The 21,658-nt window shown below is 34.8% G+C and overlaps 1 protein-coding gene and 1 pseudogene across 1 annotated transcript; one reads left to right on the top strand and one right to left on the bottom strand.

Moving 5' to 3' along the window:
- Nucleotides 1–906: 906 nt before the first annotated feature.
- On the bottom strand, nt 907–8,819 carry LOC132294855 (E3 ubiquitin-protein ligase MIEL1). Its single transcript, XM_059792864.1, has 12 exons — nt 8,617–8,819; nt 8,355–8,442; nt 8,053–8,109; nt 7,914–7,946; nt 7,744–7,821; nt 7,511–7,554; nt 7,363–7,403; nt 2,822–2,904; nt 2,642–2,733; nt 2,465–2,534; nt 1,645–1,686; nt 907–1,381 (listed from the first exon to the last, which is right to left on the bottom strand). Exons 1-12 carry the CDS (start codon nt 8,670–8,672, stop codon nt 1,256–1,258), a joined length of 810 nt encoding a protein of 269 aa, XP_059648847.1. The 5' UTR covers nt 8,673–8,819; the 3' UTR covers nt 907–1,255.
- Nucleotides 8,820–12,068: 3,249 nt separating this feature from the next.
- Nucleotides 12,069–19,038, top strand: LOC132270860 (putative wall-associated receptor kinase-like 11; annotated as a pseudogene).
- Nucleotides 19,039–21,658: the final 2,620 nt, after the last annotated feature.

The raw sequence follows: 21,658 nt of genomic DNA, 5'->3' as shown, positions 1-21,658 counted from the left end.
AAGAAACCCTACTTTGTTTTTGGTGTTTTCATGTGTAGGTATTACGTATCATCTAAATTCTTGTCCCAGTCCATTGACTTGTGAGCAAGATATTAGGCTACTGGGCATGTAAACTTCTAATTGATGGCTGGAAAGTAAAGATTGCAGATAATATTGCGAACCCAGCAAATGTTCTTGTTATAATAAGAATCTAATGCTTTTAATTGTGAAATTGTATTATAAGTATTGTAAGTTCAGACTTCTCTTATAAAAACAAGTAGCTTTGATTTGATAATTGGCTGGAAGTTGAGCCATTTTTCCATGATAGTGCATACTGTTTGTTGTTGCATGTGGATTATAATTAATTTTGAGTTTGATTTTTATTTATTTTTGTTAATCAACCGGAGCCTAAACTTTTAAAATTAAGACGAGCCCGAGATCGAGCTCAATTTTTTGAGCTCGTCACGAGCTAACCCCGAGCAGACCCAGACTCGGCTCATTTGCAACCCTACTAGTACATTTGGTGAAACATATGCTTGTGACCAAACTGCAACACAAATGTATCTATATGAAGATCCAGGCTTCATAGGGTAATTCATTCAAACCATAGAGACAGTAAATATTAAAAAAAAAAAAAAAAAAAAATAGTTGCCAAAAAATAAATAACATAGCAATCACAACGGTGTGGATAAATTTCTTGCTCACCGTAAGCTCAACGGTGTGGATGAATTTCCTTTTCATCCATAAGCAAGAGATCATTTCTAAGGCATCATTCACACTTTTAGGACTGCAAACAAGACCAAAGAAATTCCCCACTAATTCTAGATATCCATATTATGCACTTCATATAGAGCATTTGTTTCAATACCCTGCTTGGAAAAAAGTTCTACAATCCATAGGTGATATATATATACACACACACATATATAGCAAATCATATGATGGTTATCAAGTATTATTAGAGAACACCATTGTCGATGGGTCCATTAACAGGAAGCGGTAGTCCCTTAATTTCACAATGCGAGGTGTACAATGATCTATATTGAACTCGGTTTTTAACTCCATAAAATTGGAGGAGTAACCTCAGAAACGTTCACGAAGCACACAAATAAATGTTAGTCATTTGAGTCATGATGTAATGGCTATGAATCATATGAAAAAGAAGAATAATAGGACGAAGCTATTTGAAGATGCAGTAAAAGAGCTCCCTTCTGTTTGCCGTAGCTTTTAATGCATCTAGCCACCTGAACAATTCCGTAGAAGAATAACCTGCTGCTCATTGAGGAAGAATGGGAGGGGCAATTGTCCTGGTATTGTATGATTTGCAGTGGCAGCATTTCTGCCCAATTATGTGGAAGAAGACTTCGGTAGTGTCGTTGCAGTCATTACATAGAATCCAAACCTGCAAATTTTCTGCTTCTTAGTTGTGTTCGGATGAAATGTCTTTTGAAGTTAATAGAGGATGCTCTTGGACAGAAGTTGGAAATCAATCCAAAAGGTAGCAATGCACGATCAATATGCAACATAAACGTTTATGTGGTTTATCCAACAATATGTTGATCTCTGATGGATAATCTTTGAATAGATGAAAATATGGGCCATCTGCCGACAAACCTCATCTTAAGTGGCACCAATTTAACATATTAACTAGGTAGAATGAAGTACCTTCTTATCCCGGTAATCCTCAGGCATGATGGTTGCTTCAATCTGTCAAAATGAAAAGCTTTTTCAAGTTAAAGCAAAATCAAGATTGCTGTAATATTATAGAAATCGGTCCAGGTATAAAGAAAAAAGGATGTGATATTAGTTCTTATCCCAAAAAAAGCCTTTGGCACTCCACTTCTTGACTCTTAATATCAAAGTAAGTGGAGTGTCAGAGGCTCTTTTTGGAGCACTATTATCAATTTTACCCCCAAAAAAGATAATAATTGTAGTAACTAGGTAAAAGTTACCATGAAAGATCTGAGAATTTATATTTATTAAATAAACATAAAGCAAGAACCAATAGTGGGCACAGTGGTAAAAAAGCCCGGTTGACAAGGCATTGAGTTTGAGATTTATAGCAGCCAAAGCAATGCTAATAATTAGGTTTGTAGTCAGTTTACACCTCCAAGCACTCTCTATAGATGGGGGACCAACATTAGATAATGGGAGTCAATACTGCAGTTGACCTTATGTACCAAATGAGAAGCTAGTACAATTATATGAATAATAGAAGAAAGTAGACATTTGTCTAGGAAAAGAATATCAATTGCTAAAGCCAATTATATGGTGGACAGTGCCACAAGTTAATAGTTAGGACTATCATACACAACTTGTACTAGCTTTATAAATGAAATTTTGTTCCATTAAATAAATAATTGAATAATAGACAATAAGCAGGCTCAACCAACATTTCATAAATTTGTCTACAAGTAAGCACATTTTCCCCAGAGTTCTGGATAAAATAGAAATGTAATAGTGAGCACATTAAAAAAAAACCCACCTCCTCATCTATTCTCTTCCAGGTTCTGGACATGTCAATCACTGACTTGGAGCATATGGGACAGCAGTATCTGAGTTACATATTCAATTCAAATTAGAAAAAACCATATATGATCATTTTTCACTTCTAAATAAAACAAGGGAAATATGGTAGTCTGAAGGCGAAATAAATGCTCACTTGTCACGCTTCATCATCTCATGGTAACATTCACAATGCATTGTGTGCCCACATTTCATCACGGTAGTGTCTTTCAATGAGTCAAAGAGATACTGTAAAATCAAACATGGCAAGTGTTAGAATATAAAAAACTTCTCAGCTTTTAAGAAACAAAGAACCAAGGAAGTTACAAAGTGATACCTCATAACATATGGGACAGTGATGCCGCATGGAGTTCTCCACACACGAGTGATTATCACGCAGACTCACCGAATAGCAAGATCCTGTGCACTCGACAAAAGAAAAGTAGTTCTAAAAGAACATATTTAGCAAAAACTAATCAAGTTTAATGAATATCATGCAATGCAAAAAAACATGGATTTATTAATAAGAACTGATGGAAATGATAAAGCTAAGGAGTGTTTTCTTCTTCTTTTCTTCTCCTTCTCTTTTGGAAAATGAATATGCAAAGGTACTGAGATTGGTAAACTGCCCAAGTCAAAAAGTCTAAATGGTACAAGTATTGTTCAAGACCCACTACTGAAACTGACAAACTGAGACAGATACTACTCAGCCAATTAGCTAGTGAAGAAAGGAAATACACCAAAATCAATATTACCGCATGGATATAAACTACCCGTTAAATACAAGCTGCGAATAAAGCAATTCCAAATCCTGGGGAAGAAAGGGGGTAAAAAGTGCTCTATGGCTATCGCATAAGTTTTGAATGAAATCACAAGCAAAAATTGGTACACATTTATGGTACATCCGTTAGTAACTATAATAATCATAGTTTCTAGAGTGCTTGGACCCCAATAAATTGAATGCAAAAAGGCAAAAACGATGATCAGCTTTGACGAATTGAAGAATATAAGAATGCCATACACCCCACTGGATCTCATATTATGCATTAACTCAACAGTGATGGCACCTTAATGTGTGAAAATAGGGTATTTAAGAACCATTTACCAATTTGATCACCAAATCTTGGTGATCTCCATTTAATGAATGGATGAGGCTACTTTAAATTCATCCGTCCTGCCCTCCCCCCCTAGCATATGCTTCAGCAGGAATCACATGGCTAGATGTTTCCAAATCTTTCGGGCTTGAAACAATTATGTCTTCTCCATATTACTCAAGAGTTAATAAGTTTATATAAGGAACTACTTAACTCAATCACTTGCTTTTGCTATTTTTCAGTTTTCTGTTGAGGTCGAAGTCCTGACTCCATCTATTTCAAATTAATGTTCCAATAACTTGTCATTTCTCCTCACACTTGGAGTGCTGAGATGAACCGAGTGAAAGTTGGAAGCATGGGTAACTAGACCCTTTTTTTCATTGGGAAAAATAATAACAAAGCTTAATAGACAATTATTATAACACATATGAATCATTAGTCATTACTAATTCTGCCTGTGTGTCTTATCTTTACAAGATCAGTCACAAATCCGAGAAAAGAGAAGAGTTGGTTCAGGTAGCTTTAAAGGGTTCAGGTAGCTTTGCAGTCAATGTTGAACCGTTGTCAGGAATTTAGGAACATGAATCCTAAGAGTATTCAAGTAATTACTAGGGATTCCCCTTAAGCAACGTGTTCCATTTGTTTATGGATGCCTCGGAAAATGGGCAAGGGATGTCACATTGGCACCGAATGCAGTGGAAACAGGAAAATACCCTCCCTTTTTCTATACGAGGACAGTAACCAACTTGGTTCAAGATACTAATCTTAGGTCAGGGACTCGAAATATAGGAATACTAAAAGAATGGAGCTGGTAGACACTTACAAGGAGAGCTAATATGGTGCCTACAAGAAACTTCATGGAACAGAAAGCTGGGACAGTGGAAATATACATGAAAATAAAGCAGAGATAATCGTTGATAAGAATTTAAAAGAAAATGATATAATTGTTAGTGTGTTATTAGAAAGCAGAATAATATAAGTCCGATTGACCTTCTAACTAAAAGAGTGGATAGAGTTGCGTGCAATACTGTAAGGTTATTCCGCGAGGGTGTTTAATGCCACACCATAGCTTGACAATCCTAATCATGTATATTAAAGGACAATTAAAGAGAGAGGGGATTATAAACCTAAGAACTGGGTGGTGAAATTTAAGGAGAAGTAAAATTATTTAACTTGACAAAAGGCTAAAAATGAAGCAGCCCTTAAGAAATATATATATGTGTGTGTGTGTGTGTGTGTACTTATAATATAAATAGAAAGAAGTTAACAAGTAAAGAGAGGAGTTAAGTACCCAGTGTATGATGATATTTATTTTAAATTAGGTAAAAGGGATGGGAAAAGGAATATTTACAGACTTGCTAAATTAAGGGAGAGGAAAACTAGAGATTTTATATCAAAATTAAGTGCATCAAGAGCAAGGATTTAAGTCTTAGTGAAAATTGATGAAATTTGAGAAAGGTGGAAAAGTTTCTTTGTGAAGTTGTTAAATGAAAATCATATAGAATGCTTAATTCTAGAAGAATATGGTAACACTAGGGAGATATTAAAAATAATTTTTTTTGCAGGACTAAGGTGTGCAAGATTAAACTTGTATTGAGCAAGATGAAAACAGAAAAAGCTTTAGCACTAAATAACTTCATATTAGAGACTGAAAGTGTTTATTTGATCATGGTGTCTTGGCTAACAAAAATATAACAATAACTAATAAAATGCATGATGAGTGGCGTAGAAGTATTTTAGTACCAATATACAAAAATAGAGGAGATATTCAAAATTGTACAAATTATCATTGTATCAAATTAATGACTCATACTGTGAAACTTTGGGAGAGAATTGTTCAACAATAACCAAGGCGTGAAACTATGGTGCTAGAAAATCAATTTAGATTTACGTTAGGAAGGTGAATAATGGAAGCCAAATACCTAATAAGGTGTCATAGTGGGAAAATATGGAGAGAGAAAGAAAATCTTCTTAGTTTTTGTACATTTGGAGAAAGCTTGTCATAGAGTCCTTATGAGTTTTAATACGATGGATTTTAGAAAAGAAAAGAAAAGAGCTAAGCTTAAATATATTGACCAGATACGAGTATTTATGACAAAACTCTGACTACGGTAGGATCAAATTTGGGTGAAACAAATTTTACATAATGTAGTCTAACATCAATGATTGAAATTAATTACGGATCTTTTTGTCTTCTTTCATTATGAATGAACTAATGTAACACATTAGGATAAGGTTATGTGATATAAAGTATTTGTTGATCATATCATATTAATTAATGAAACTGGAGCAAAGGATAATTGATATGACCCACAAAAGATTTAAGATAAGTAGAACTGAAACTGAATCTGTAATTTTAGTAAACCTACAATTACAAGTGGGGAGGTAGTGATGATCGAGGATCAAGAGATACCAAAAGACAAATATTTTAATTATTTAGGATTGATTGTGCACAGATGAAAAAACTAGAGATGGTGTAAAACATAGGAACAAGTACGATGGGTTAAATAGACAAGTGCTTTTAGCATATTGTGCGGTCAACATATACGTCTAAAATTGAAAGGTGTATTCCATAAAATAGCAATTAGACCAGTCATACTATGCGAAACCAAATGTTAGGCGGATAGGAAACACATGTTCATAAAATGCATGTAACAAAAATGTGAATGTTGAGGTGAATGTGAAGCAAGACAAGAAAGTATAAAATTAGAAACATTTCCATCCGTGAATAGTTGAAGCACCTCCAATCGGAGATAAATTGATAGAAAATCGATTCATGATGGGCAGGCCATCTTTGTCTCTATTTTTTTTTTTTGTTTTTTTCTTCCCTTTTCATGGCCCAGCAGTACCAAGCTCCTACTTCTCAAAGTGAGGTCAGAGGTTCAAGCCTCACTGGAGGCATGGTTGTGTGAGTACCAACTAAGAAAAAAAAAATAGATGTGATTTTTATTGAGTGCGAGGTTGAGGAAGGGAAAGACCAGAAAAAAACATGGATGAAATAGTTAGGGAAGATATGAAATCATGTCATTTAACTGAAACTATAGCCTTTAATAGAGCAGAGTGGTGAAACAAAATTCATATCATCGACTCCAAATAGTTAGAAAAGATTGAGTTTTATATTATTCCATTACTAAAATTGCAAAACAAAAATCTACGTGAAACAGGAATAACTCTCTTAAAAAATACGAACCTATTTTATCCCCTTGAAGATAGGTATATTGAATTCAAAGCCTTCGACATGTAGTAGCTACATAGTCATTTTTTTATTATTATTATAAGTAGGCTTGATGTGTTAAAGCAACTATAGAAGACAAGATAATCAGCAAGATGCCAGCATGAACTTCTTTAAATCGAAGTAAGTGCCAGCACCCTCATCTCTTGCATTGATCAGCAGGATCCCCTTTGATCTACAATCACCAGAAGCATTAACTACCAATTCAATTTTAATTAGAGCACTTGAATCAACAACTATCATTTGCTTTCATATTTTTAAGTTTGGTAGCCATATGGAAACATGCAAAGTAAATAAATAAAGATTTTAAACAGATTATACAGAAATGGAAATATAGTAACTAGCAAAAATAAATGCATCAACAAAAATAGTCACATATGCTTCAGCAGTGTGCTAAAATCAGAATTTAACGAAAAGAGAACAACGAACCAGCATTACTATAATTTTGCAAAATGTGCACTATTAAATAAACAACGACAAACATAATGAAAATGATGAGAAGTAGTTCAGTTAATAACAAAAACATTATGGGACATGGGAGTGAGATTGTACCACACTTCTTGCAGTGGAAAAAATTATCACGACCACCAACTCTGAACAAATTATAAGAATTCAGATGAGAAGACGTATTCATTTATCACATGCCGATGACATCAGTCAACTCATACAGAAACAGAAGAAAATTGCTTTGTTCACTAACCTGCAGATCCCACAATCATCACAATGAAACTGCCCTTTGTCGATCTGCAATAATGCATACAGAAGTTAACATTTGAAAACATAAAAAAGAAATCCCAAGTTTTAAATATAACCCCAGCTCTTCTCAAGCTCGAATGCTGGCAGATCAACAACACACACACACAAGAAGCAAACTTGCATACTTTTCACACATAAATTCATTACAGTAGTTACAATGTGTACTAGTTAAATTACATCATCGTCGTAGAATTTGCACACTTTGCAGAAATATTCTCCCATATTAACGCCACAATTTGTACAGAGGCGAGCTACCTGCAGTGAGATGAATATCCACAGAATTTATTGGAATATTGATGAAAAAACAGAGAAAGGAATCATTATACATCAAACCAAGATATACATACTGGCTGCTCTGTGTCACAAACTGAACAAATAACCTGCAATATCAATACAAAATCCATGTTTCATAATCGCAATCTGATAAGAAAAAGAAGTAAATAAGTGAATGACGATTGGACAGAGAGATCAATAATTAAAACTTACTTCCTTAACATCATATCTAACAATTTCGTGCCGATCAAAGGGATTGCTCAACATGCTCTAATGAATCAAGAAAAAGGAAAAAACAACACATACCCACATCAAATAGTTATCCAACAGATACATGTACAAATCCAAGCATACAAAATAAGCGCTGAGATGAGTTCATTCCAATCATAGGGGTTATCAAACATGCTTCAATTAAACCAAATAATAAAAAATAACAAAACCCCCATAACAAAAGGTCCATAGAAATAAACATTGAGCTAAAGATAGAAGATGGGATATGAAATGAATGGCAATACCACGGCTTCATTGTGACAATGGCGACAATCAAAGACCTCATTACAGCAGGGAGCTCTAATCTTGCATCTTCTTCTGTAATGCTTGCATCTATCAACAACCCATTAATCAGAATATCAGAACTCATGTTTTACATCAAACAGAACACAACCCACCAATCAAGAGTTGAAGAATTATACATTATGCCTATATATCATATATATACAAAGTTACAAATACATATACATATATATATAGAGAGAGAAAGAGAGGGGGGAGGGATACCCATAACCCATCTTCCCAAAATCAAGACGTTCATTATCGGAGCCTTCCATTTCCATTGATATTGAAGTTAGATTGCTACCAGAAAAGGGAAGAGCTCAGAAGAGGGAAGGCACAGAATTGGGTGATGTGGGAAGATGGGGATATCCAAAGCGTCAAAGAGAAAAGCCCATCAAGTGGATGGACAGAGAAGAGACCTTTATTTAAAATATAAATTTGCATTAATTATTGAGTAGCTATGAAGCTGAGTTTGTGTGCCAGCCGCTAGATTGAAAAAGTAATAAATTGATTGAAGATGTGCGAGTTCACAATGAAAGTGATTGATTTTCTTTAAATTGTTTTCCTACCTTTTTATGGTAACAGTTTATTAGTGTACTTGCAAAAATAATAATAGTAATAATTATTGTATTTACCAAAAATACCAAGTATTGGGTTGATCTATACCCCCAAATTTGACATGATTTTAATGCTGTAAAAAAAATATTCATTTTAATGAGTTTAAATTTTAATTTTGAATTTTGAATTCGATTTAAAATTGGATGGAATGTGGTCTTTCTTATGTGGCTTGGATATAAATTATGTTCTTAAAATTTGATTCAATTTGAATATTAAAATATGAATTTAAATTTACGTGAATATATTCATTCTAAGTCTTAATTGTTTTTGAGCGCTCTCTTTTGATTTCTAAATAAAGGACGTAGTTTTAAATAAAATGAGGTTTAAGCCTAAGTCACATAAAGCTTTAGCGAGGACGTGAAAGCGACAAAAATAAATCGTAGATAGTGAGAATTTGGATCAAAATACCCGCAGAGCGTGAAAACGAGAATGCGATCGAAACGTGAGAACGACACTTTTTAAAAAATATTATATGACTTGAGTTTAAGCATGTCCTGCCTATTAAAAAAATAAAATACGAATTGAATGCAGGGATTCTTGTGATTAGAATGAAGTTTATTGATTAATTTTCTTAAAATTACAGTCACTCAATATTATTATCGTGTTGGTTTTTTTAATTTTTTTAGTAAATTTTACGGCGGTTGTCATTTTCCTAGAGAGAAGACTTTGTATATTTAAGCGTGATGGGCAAAGACAGAGATGGGAGTGGGAGAAAATAGCGTGCGGATAAGGTGGGCGGCACTGACTCCCGACTTGGATTGAAAGCGACAGGCAGCGTGTTATCAGGGAATTGGGTTTTAAAGAACCAACGCAACTAACGGAAAGAAGCTACTGTTTGTTGGCGTTTTTAAAAACATTTGGAAGACGCCATAATTACAATTCGTGTGTGGAGAGAGAAACTGCATGAGAGAGGGCTCACGTATTTTGTTGAAGCAAATTCTACGCGATCCCGATCTGCAACGTTAAGAAAAGGATAGTGAGGAATAACTACCTAGGTTACATAATTTTTTTTAAAGGTATTTTCGATTTCACTCTTTGCGCGATTTTGTTCAAATTCTCATTATTTATAATATAATTTTCTCGTTTTTTACTCTCATTTTATGTGACATAACAAAATATCCTCCAAAAATGAAATTAATTATCTGAGTGTTTGTATAATGAAAAAATAATTTTTATATTTAATTTTTATAAAAATAAAAGCTAAAATTCTCGAAGGAATTTTTCCTTTGGTGAGGTGTGAATTTCTTAGTAGGCTAATGATATTTTACAATAGGCATGTTATTTTATTTTATTTTTTTAGCAAACACATATCATTATTCACGTGTTTATAGTGGAACTTGAATTCTCAACCTCTCTACCTAATGGTAAAGAGAGGTTATACAATTGTTAAGAACAACTCCAATGCTCTCTTATTTGGGCCTCTCAAACTCAAAATATGAGAGTTGGGTAAAAAAGGGCCTCTCCAACTCTTATTTGAGCTCTCAAAATTTGAGATTCTCATATTTCTCTCATATATGACAGCTACCAAATTTTTTTGACAGTTCTCTCATTTTTCAAAACGGTGCCGTTTCTCACCAGTCATCACCCACTCGCATCTATATATATATATATATACATATATATTATATATAATATATATAAATTTTCGAAAAAAAAATTATATAAAAAAATTAATTCACAAATAGTGATAAAAAAATTATAAAAAATTTGTTTGTTTGTTTGTTTTTTTTTTTTTTTTTTTTTTTGTCCTTTTTTGACCAGATATTTTAGATTTGTATTTCTTTTTAATTAGGTCTAATTTTAGTTTCTTTCTAATGTCTACAACTTGACTTGGAATGTGCCTAATATTAATATTACTGATGCAAATATGAATGGTGGGAATAGTAGTTGAAAAAAGAATAGTGGTTATGTTAAAAAATAGCATTTTGTGTGAAATGTACCATTAGAGCATAATTGTTAAAATGTAGCATTTTGGCACTATAGTACTTTTCAAAATATAGATTTGGCATGCAAAAATAGGTTTTAGCATTGGAGGTGCTCTAATGAGTGGTTTTGATGCTTATAGTTTTGAAATAGAATCGGTGTTGGTGCCTACCAAAAATTCTTTGATGCTAAAGTCACTTGAAGTTATCAATTAAAGCATAAATTTTTTGTAAATTCATTGCTCACATCTATTTGGTTTTCCGAGGTTTGTTCTTATAGTTGATCATCTTCCAAGTCTCTTGCAACTTCTTGTGATTCGAGGAGATCCTTTGCAAGCCTATTAGTTCCTTTCAATTTGAACCTACGATGCCCTGGTCAACGCCTTTAAATTTTAAGTGCTCGAGCTATCTTTAATTTGATTTCAAACTGGTTAACTTGTCGAGATAACTGTTATACTTTCTTATTTGCCAACTACCCATTCGTTGAGATACCTTTATCTCAAACCACCTTATCCAGAGATGCATTTCAGAGACAAAGGTACTAATAGATTGATCAAGCTGTTGAATTTTGCTATGAAGATTGGTCAAAAGTCGATCCTGTTGGGCGAAATTAGTAATGGTGTAGCGATGCTTCAAAAAAATCCTAAATAGATACTGCAGACTCAAAACGGCCAAATTCGATACTAATGGATGCGATTGAGGTGTGATAATCTGATAATTTTTGCACTCCCAATCTTCAAGGTGATCAACATATTTTTCTTTTGTTTCAATTTTTTCTTGCACCGGCTCAAGGATGTCGCCAGTGACAATTCGCGACAATTTCATTTCTTACCTTTGAGAAAACTGGTCATAGCTTGGGTCCAAAGAATGTAATTTGAACATCCTTCTAAAGTAGTCCCAATTGGATGAGAATTTTCAAATCAGTCCATAACTTGGAGAAATACGAGACGTGTACCTGAAAATAGTTAATATGAATTATACAAACTGAGCCCAACTCTTCAGAGTAATAAGCCCTATCCTAGTGAAGCCCAAACTCTTCAGAGTAATAAGCCCAAGCCTTCACAGTGACATGAGACGTGTCCTTCACAGTTCATATAACCAGAATTTTGGTACGGAGTATATCATAATCCTATACACGCCCAATATTAGGAGTGCTTGCCAACAGAGTGAAAAATGGTGCTGATGGTGAAGGGAGGAATCGTGGAGCAGCGACGGCAGATATAACCACCGGTTGACGATGGCGATGTTGACGATGTGTTGATCAGCGGAGGCAGAGTGAAGCAGTGTGTTGACGATGTAGAGAGCAGCGGCCGGTAATCAGACGCACTCCCAACGCCGACATCTTTGGTGCTTGACGGCGTCAGAGAGTTGGTGTTGATCGCAGAGGGTGTGAGGACTGGAATTGCTGAGGAAGAAGGTGGCGCGTGAAAAGCGCGTTGGATATACTCGCAAGAGCACCGGGCGCGTGCGCGCGTGTATGGATGGTTCAGTGGAATTTGAGACTGAATTTTAGGCAGATTTCAAAACAAAGATCAGAGGTATGATTCCTGATACCATGTTGAATAAGAGAGACAGATATATACAATATAAGTGTAAATAAATCATTTACAAATGGAGATATATAGACTAGTGATCAACAACTGCTATACTACAACAGTAATCACAAACAAATTATATGAGAAACCAGCAAAAAAAAAATACGTATTTCGATTTCATGTTGCCTTCTCTGGTTCGCCTTTTACTTGGAAATATTGCTTTGGAGACATCATCTTTTATTCAATTATATAGGGGTATATATTTCTTCTGATTAGTAATTTTTTTTGGGTGTATATCTAAATGTCTGTATATATGGATATGTAGATATATCTCTATATATGGGCGCATAGATATATGTAATATATGTAGATACATGTAATGTTATATCATCTTTGAAGTATTACGTTGCATTTAATGTAGCTTTTATTATCTTTTTTGCAACTGCAATTTCAGCAACTATCAGATTTCAACATTTTATTATATTTGTCAGTCTTAAAGTTAAAGATGTGTTTAGAGTTGAATCTAAAGTGGGGCGAGTTTAGCAAGATACAGGATCACGTTAGACCTCTGGTTCTAACTTCTACATGATTACATTCTGCCTCCTTTAAATTTTTTTGTTTTCCATGTGTATGTATAGATATATTTGTACACTAGACCAGTATTGTTAGTAGACTTTTTAAGTCGGCTCCCTTGGAAGAAAGTTGCACGATTATGTGAAACTTAGCTTCATTTGATTTCCTTGGTTTCCTTCAGTTTGCAATTTTCATTTTCTTAATACTGAGTTTGTTATGTCTATCATTTTATCTGATAATATGGGTCCTCCTTTCATTTTAGGTTTCCATGGTTTCGAGACTCAAGCATGGAAATTTTGTAGAGTTGCCTGGATACTGTGTTGAAGGGGATATCCGTGTTTTAGCACATGAGTTTGCAACCATGGGATCTTTACATGACATTTTGCATGGTATGCATAATTGGTCTATCTTCTCTTAATTGAGTTAGAGCTTTACTTCAAAATTTCTTAAATTGAGAAGCAATTTCTTGAATTATATATCAACACACAGGTGGAAAGGGAGTCCAAGGGGCACAACCAGGTCCTGTGCTTGACTGGATGCAACGTGTGGGAATTGCTGTTGATGCTGCAAGGGGATTGGAATATTTGGGTGAGAAGGTTCAACCTTCTATAATACACAGAGATATTAGATCTAGCAATGTGCTCCTATTTGAGGACTTTAACGCCAAGATTGTAGATTTCAACCTTTCAAATCAGGCACCTGACATGGCTGCTCGCTTCATTCTACAAGAGTTTTAGGAACCTCTGGATATCATGCGCCAGAGTATGTCTCTAAGACCCAAATCATGCGTGGTTGTGACTATTATTATTTTATTTTCTATCTCTTACATGTCTGATGTCTCTCTCTCTCAGAATGGATATTTTATTTTTGTTCTTGTGTGATTTAGTTTCATGCTATTTACTGATACAAACTTGATGTTATTACAACCGATCAGTTACTTTCTAGGCCCGCTATAGCAGGATCCTAAGAAATTAGAGGACTTTCGAGAATTCTAATTTATTTTATTAGCTCACTTCATATAGCAATTGACTTCCAAACATTTGATGAGGAAATAGTATTTTCTTATATCGATTATGAGTTCTTTTGGCCAAGGGGTGTAGCATCAGTGGTGACCAAGTTCACTTGCACAAGTCATCTCAGTCTCACTGGCTTCTGGTAAATGAGTGACAGTACAATATTTAAGTAAGACAACTTTGTCTCAATAGTATTGTGCAATGAATCACACATACCTCTCTATATATTTATCTCTTGTGTGGCGTTGCACTAGCCATATTGGTATTGGCTTATAATGTTTCAGACGTATTATTTCACCTTTTCTTTACAAAAACAATGCTTCTCACTGGCAGTTGTTCAATTTTCCCTAGAACAATGTCTCCTACTTTGTCTTTCTTGCATTCCAAAACACCCCATTTATAGTCTCACATTTTCTCTCTGTTTCACTCATATCTCGGCCAGTACTGTATTATCCTGTTCGATCATCAAGTATATCCAGGCTTGATCCTTGGGTAGTTGGTTTTCTCTAACACAAAAAGCAAAAAGAAAGGGACAAGTCTTTTTTATTGATTTTCAAATTCATTTTAAACGTAGATAATTATTCATATATTTCCAAGTGTGCATGCATATTGTTAAATTTTATGTAATTTCTTTGAAATAGTAAATATACTTATAAAAAAAAATTTCTTTGAAATAGTAAATATAATATTTAAATGTCATCAGGTCTTTGTAGAACTATAATCGGATCTATGATATGATTATGATGTGATACTAATTCCTTTATAAATCTTTCAGACAATGTTATATATTTTATAAATGTTCTATTTTATGTAAATTAAATTTTTATTCTTATTTTTCTATTTTGTAAGACTTGTACGTGAATACCACCTGATTGGTATCCGATATGCTGCGACTGAGTCACATTGCTAGCCCCCATTTAATGACCTATATCATGACTTGTAAATGTATTCTGGCCCAATGATTATTAATATTTAAAGGGTGATTTATTGTGTGTTTATTTCTTTATTTACAAATATATCAACTTAATAAGGGTTTTGTGGGTTGCAACTTACCATCATTGGGATGACAATTTAGCAATGTCAATTATAACTTTGCTTCCTAGTTTGCCAGACCAGAATGGTCACTTGGGATGCCACTTACCCTATTATGAATGATGTAGGTGTACTTGGATCACTGTTATAGACATTTGAAATAAAAATGTATTAGAAAGCATTCAAAAGGGGAACACATCCTGATGGCTGCACAAAGGCCAAAAGCCAAGAGGGCCTTAGGACCCAAAAACAAAATATCAACTAATTCCTCTATAGATTTACAATTTCTCCGCATAACCCAACAAAAAAGCGAGGTAACAATAAGAGATTTAAAAGATCCAATGGAAGATTCCTCTCCATCAAAGGACCTTCTATTATGCTCCTTCCATAGACACCACCAAATGCATAAGGGCATCGCCCTCCAATCGTGGGATCCCACAAGGCACCCTATCCAAGCATCAATCAAGCCTCTTGAAGACCGAGGCATGACCCACTGAACTCCAAACAAGCCAAAAAGAAGACCCCAACAATCATAGTCCACGGGACAACTCTCCAACTATCAGTATTTTATTGTAATTGGTCATCAATATTTTCTTGGTTGGTTTTTAAATTAACAAGAAATTTAAATTTTAATCAAAAAATTTGAAAGCAAAAGATTGTTATTAGGAGGGAAGGGAAAATGTTATATGATTTTCGGACTTCAGTTAGAAGCTTGTTGAGGTAGAACCTTTTTTTCCATCATCATCATCCTCTCTCTTATCCCATAGAGATGGGGTCGGCCACATGAATTCTCTTTTTCCATTCTTTCCTATTATACACCATGGTTTCAACCTATTTTTCATGTAATATCTTAATACTCTGCCTAGAGCCCAATTATCCGGTTGGAGTTTGTCCTTCATACAAATTGGTTCTATGATTTATTTGAAACAATCTTCGTGGAATAATGACTTCTGAAAACACTAGTGATAATTTTTAATGTTTTTCCAGGTAAGCAAAACTTTTTGGTAAATGATGATTTTTAGTCTGAGTTGAGTGGAGAGTTGGGAACATCTCCTGTGATGAGCTCGTAGAAGAAAAGACTATGCATGTGGCTCGAACACTGGCTGCATAGGAACCGGGGTTAATGACGGTGTGGAATATCAATGTCGTTGCTCGCAAGGTTACCAAGGGAACCCTTGCCTCCCCAATGGATGCCAAGGTAACACTACTAGTACTACTACTTTCTTTATTCTTCACAGTTAATTACTTTATAATCAATTAAGCAACTAGTTGCTCTGTTTTTGGGCTTTCTTTTGCTTGCTAGCTGCTGGTTTTAATTATTATTATTATTATTTTTTTTGGTTAGCCTTAATTCTGGCTTATAAGTGGCACTATTGCTTGTCAGACTTACTGCATATTCTTCAACTTCTTATTATGGGTCTAACTATGTACATAACTAATGCAGGAAACAATTGAAAAACCTATTTGCTTAACAATTAAAAGATATAAAATTGAAACCTAAAAAGTTTAGTCATAAGAACTGAACCTAGTGTATTTGGGCAAACCTTATAAGGGACTGTTAATTGATTGATGTGGTAGGATGGCTAAGTTCCATAGTCATAAGAACTGAAATTGTTGAGAATTGTTAGAAATGACCACCCGCTCTAAAATTAAAGATTGACTGATAGAATTAATGAGAAGATAATTGAGGCATCTAAGCTGTGGCAGCATTGTGAAATGTAAAAAGTTCGACAAATATTGACATACCTTGGTAGAGGTACATTGTTGAGTTTCACCAAAAGATGATCTTTTTGCAGTTGTCTTAATTTTTCTAATTCATTCATTTAAAATTCCAGACTACACTGAAAACTTTTGCATGGATTTGGAATTTATCACTTCGAATGCAGTAGAACTAAAGCATATTGAAGTAATGCTGTGTTGGGAAGTCATAACAAGTTCCAAAATTTGGAACTTAGACTTTGGAATTACAGTCTTCAAATACTTTAATCACAGGAAACTACCTCTCTGCACTCCTCCATTTCTACCTACCGGGTATCAACTCTGAAAGGCTTCTTCCATTGCCTCTGCTGACCCATCTCAAATCCACCAATAATGCCATATGATCCAGACCTATAACTTTGATGTGGTGGTGAAGGATAGATTTTAGATAACAGTCCAACCAACCCCTATTGCTCAATGCTCTGTCCAAATCGTAAAATTTAATTGAATTGAATTAAACTTATAAAAAGTGCCCTTGCTTTCATATTGATTTATGTAACAAACAAAATAGAAATAGTCCTTTTAGAACTCCCTTTTGTTGTGCCATTTATGATCTATAACATTTGAATTTGAAGAACTTATATAATGTACTTTTTGTTTTCTGGATCAAAAGATATTGAGTGCAAAGGTCCAAAGAAGAATGTTTGTCCAAAGGGTTCTTTCTGCAACAACACAGGAGATAGCTACTCATGCACGTGCCCACCTGGTTTCTACAGCATTCAGGGAAATGGAATTGGATGCATACCGGACCAAGGGAGACCATCATTAGTTCTAATTATTGCTTTAGGTACAATTTTTTGCTATTCTCTTATACCCTCCTCTTCATGAAAGTGTGCTTATCTTTTCTGCACATGAAGGTATTGGAATTGCTATTGGTATTCTGGTCTTGATTGCTATTGGTATATGGTGGCACCGGAAACTTGAAAAGGGACGGGTGAAGAAAATCAAACAGAAGTTCTTCAAGAGGAATGGAGGTTTGATTTTACAAAAAGAGATCTCTTCAAGTGAAGAAACTGTGGCGAAAACAAAACTCTTCACGGCAGAAGAGTTGGAGAAGGCCACAGAGAATTATAATGGAAGTCGAGTCATTGGCAAGGGAGGATTTGGTACATTCTACAAAGGGATGTTATCAGATGGTAGCATAGTAGCGGTTAAGATATCTAACTTTGATGAAGCTCAACTTGGTCAGTTCATCAATGAAATTCTGATCCTTTCTCAAATAAACCAGAGACACATTGTGAAGTTGTTAGGTTGTTGCCTAAAGACTGAAGTTCCATTCGAGACATATTCATACACTAGGACTGGAACTTCAGTCTCTAGGCAACAACCTAAAAACTTAACAATGTGTCGATGTGTCTCTAGTTTATTTGAGAAAGGATAAGAATTTCATTGATGACCAAATTGAGCTTCATCCCTTTGTAGACTGTACCAAATCCTCCCTTGCCAATGACTCGACTTCCATTATAATGACTATGATGCTGAATTAAGCTGAGTCATAAATGGACATTGCGTTATGGCTTTGTGGTGGTGAATTTGTTTAAACTATTTATGAGCTTTCTCATTTTAAAGAGACTCGGAATAATCTTTGCCAGTGACATCTTGGATTCTATTTGTTGATATAGGGTTCATATGTTGAAGGGGTGAAGATTTATTTGGATTTAGATTTCATTTCAAAATATGACCAATAACATCAGATAACATCATATATTCGTCTAGAATACAAAATATATAGTAGTCTCATAATATGGTACTATTTGTGAGACGTTGATCAACCATTTAACCCAACTTTGAGATAAATTGACAAATAGAATAAAGATGGTTTGGTCGTGTATAGCTAACATTATTAATAACTGCACCGATGATGTCATTTCATTCTTTTTCGTCATCAAGGCTATGAAAAGCAATTCTTGAACTCACCTCGTGAAAATAATCATAATAATAATAATAAATAGGGAAAAAAAAAGAAAGAAAATCATTTTTCAAGGTAATGTCAAGGAAAAGGGAATAAGGACCGGAACAAATTCTTATGCGGTAGTTTGGTTTAGGGATGGCAATTTCCTCTAACCCAACCCGCGGGTTTTTGCCTGCCTGGATTTAGTGTTTCCCTAAATGGGTTTAGAATAGATATGGTAAAATAAATAAAAACTTGAGGCGGGGGCATTTAGTGATGTACTCGTTTCGATTCTGTCCCGATTATATGTGTACTTTTTAATTTATATATATATATATATATATATATATATATATAAAATATATATTTAATATTTTTAAGACTTTTATTTTGCTGGAAGTGTCTGTTAATATATTAATATTTATTATTTAGTAATTTAAAAGTTGGGTCGACTTATTTATTAGCCCAATTTGAGCATATTGGATTAATATATATATATTTTTACTATATAATAAAAGTGATATAACCCAACCTGCTCTTGCTGCGCCCAACAATTAAACGGAGTACATAGGGTGGAGTCAGTACTTTGTCTACCTGAGTAGGGGCGGGGATGTTATAACAATTACAAACCTGTTCTGAAGTAGGGGCAGAATTCGTATGACAGTTTTTCTATCGAGACGAAGTATGGTTTAGCCAAACTAGCCTCAACTCTATTCCATTGCCATCCTTAGTTTGATTTCATCAAGTTAAGGAAACACCCTAACAAAAAAGTTGTTATTTCAGCTCGTTTCACATTTTTTTTTTAGTAAGTTGCATCACTAACATGATGGAACCGAACCAGAAATAATTTTGTTGCGTAAGGCACCTTCCCAAAAAACCAAACTAACTGATTGTTGATGCAAAAATTCGTATGATCCGGAGCCAATGGCCATTCCTGCAAGATAAGAGAAGTGACAACAGGCATCGTGCCGGCTGGGTGCACTTCGACGATCAAGTTAGTCCTTAACGATTGAATATCCGAAAAATAATTTCTTTTGGGATGAGATTTATGGCATACCTTTTTATGCTGACTAGCCTCACTTTTATATAAAGTTAAAGTTGTCGTTTTCGCATTTCCTTCCGGGAAAGAAGGAATTAGTTAATCATATCTTTAGTGCAACCTTTGAATTAATCAAATCTTATCCTTTAATTACCTTATGAGATGGTCACCTTATATCCTTAAGTTTATCCATGCCCTTTGAGTCTCCATGTCACTTGGAATTCTTATCTAGTCGAATATTCCTTATCAGTAGCCCTTCATTCTCGAAATCTTGCTTGTCAAGATTCAGGAATGGCAAGTCCTTCCAAGCTAAGCATGCTTGATGATTACTTTTTTGCCCCTTTTAATAAGGGAGTGGATTTGCTCGAGCTTTGTGAGCTCACCCTTTAATAAGGGAGTAGTTAAGCCCTTGTCTCTTTACCGAGGGACGAAAATGAAGTTGACCCTTCGTTCCTTTACGGGGGAAAGTGGTGTAGTCTTAATAAGGGTGACCCTTTTAATACGAGAGGTAATTGTCTATGAAGGAAGCTTTAATTATCTCACCCTTCTGTGTAGAAGGAGTAGTCATTTTCTCGTTCCTTTTAATGAAGGAATGAGGTGTAGTCGGCCTCTCACCTTTTAATGAAGGAATGAGGTGTAGTCGGGGTCTCGTCCTTTTAATGAAGGAATGAGGTGTAATCGGCCTCTCGCCTTTTAATACAGGACACATTGACTTGATCCCTTTTAGTACGGGGAATGACAATTGCGAGTTTCATTCAGCTTGGACCCTTATAGTATGGGGCAATTTGATTTCGACCCCTTTTAATACGGAGGACGACAATTATGAGCTTCATTCAGCTCAGGCCATTATAGTACGGGGCACTTTGATTTTGACCCCTTTTAATACGGAGGATGACAATTACGAGCTTTATTCAGCTCGGGCCCTTATAGTACGGGGTACTTTTATTTCAATCCCTTTTAATACGGGAAACGACGATTATGAGCTTCATTCAGCTCGTCCTTTTAATAAGGAGGTTCGTAGTAATTTTGAGCTCGCCCTTTTGATCAAGTCTCAAAGTGATTGGCTAATAATATCCTCGTCAAATAGCATTGTACGCTAGGTACTGCTTCCTAGATGACTTTATGCTTCAAAAGTGTGCTCGTGAATTGTGCTCAAGAAGTGAGCAAAGATGGACCAACCTTATAGTAATGTTTATATGTGTTAAAAATAATGTGTAGTAAATGATTTTTTCTTTCTTTTTTTTTTTTTTTTTTTCAAAAATCTTACTATTTTAAGAAACGAAGCAGGGATACAGCATGGCCATAGAGTATCGTGTGTTGTGTTGAATGTGAGAATCTCAAACCATACTACTATACTCAAGAACATGCAAATGCTCACTCGTATTAAACTATAGATGCTCCAGTCAGAAAGCACCTTTAAATGCTAAAGAGGATTATCAAGTTGTTAGCATTTATAATATCACGATTTATGGTATAACTTACCATAATAGCCGAGATATGATAGGCCCAAATCATGGGATGTGATTTACCATATTATCTGTGAGATATGATAGCCATTAATCATGTATTTGACTTTATTTACGCATATGTCTAGGCATAAAATATGCAATGATTTGATTTTGTTTCCTTTCTTGTAATATGAGCATGTGCTCATTTTATCTATAAATACTAGAGTTGTGAATGGGTAATTCATCTCATTCAAGCCTTTACGCAATGCTCTCTTTTCTCTTCTTTTTATATTTCTACTTGGTATCAGAGCCAACACCTTCCACACCTTTCAGCAGTCTTGCTACTTTTGCGACAGCTACCTTAGGCTGTTTGTGACATCGTGTGACGTTGCCTACACATGTTTTTCTGTGTTGCTGTTTTGTGATCGAAAATAGGTA

Source organism: Cornus florida, unplaced genomic scaffold (assembly GCF_030987335.1).
Source record: "Cornus florida cultivar Cherokee Brave unplaced genomic scaffold, ASM3098733v1 CherokeeBrave_3.0.0_Hap2_Chr01, whole genome shotgun sequence".
Taxonomy (NCBI): domain Eukaryota; kingdom Viridiplantae; phylum Streptophyta; class Magnoliopsida; order Cornales; family Cornaceae; genus Cornus; species Cornus florida.
The sequence above is the reverse complement of the archived record's forward strand: the minus strand, read 5'-3'. Positions and strand labels throughout refer to the sequence as shown.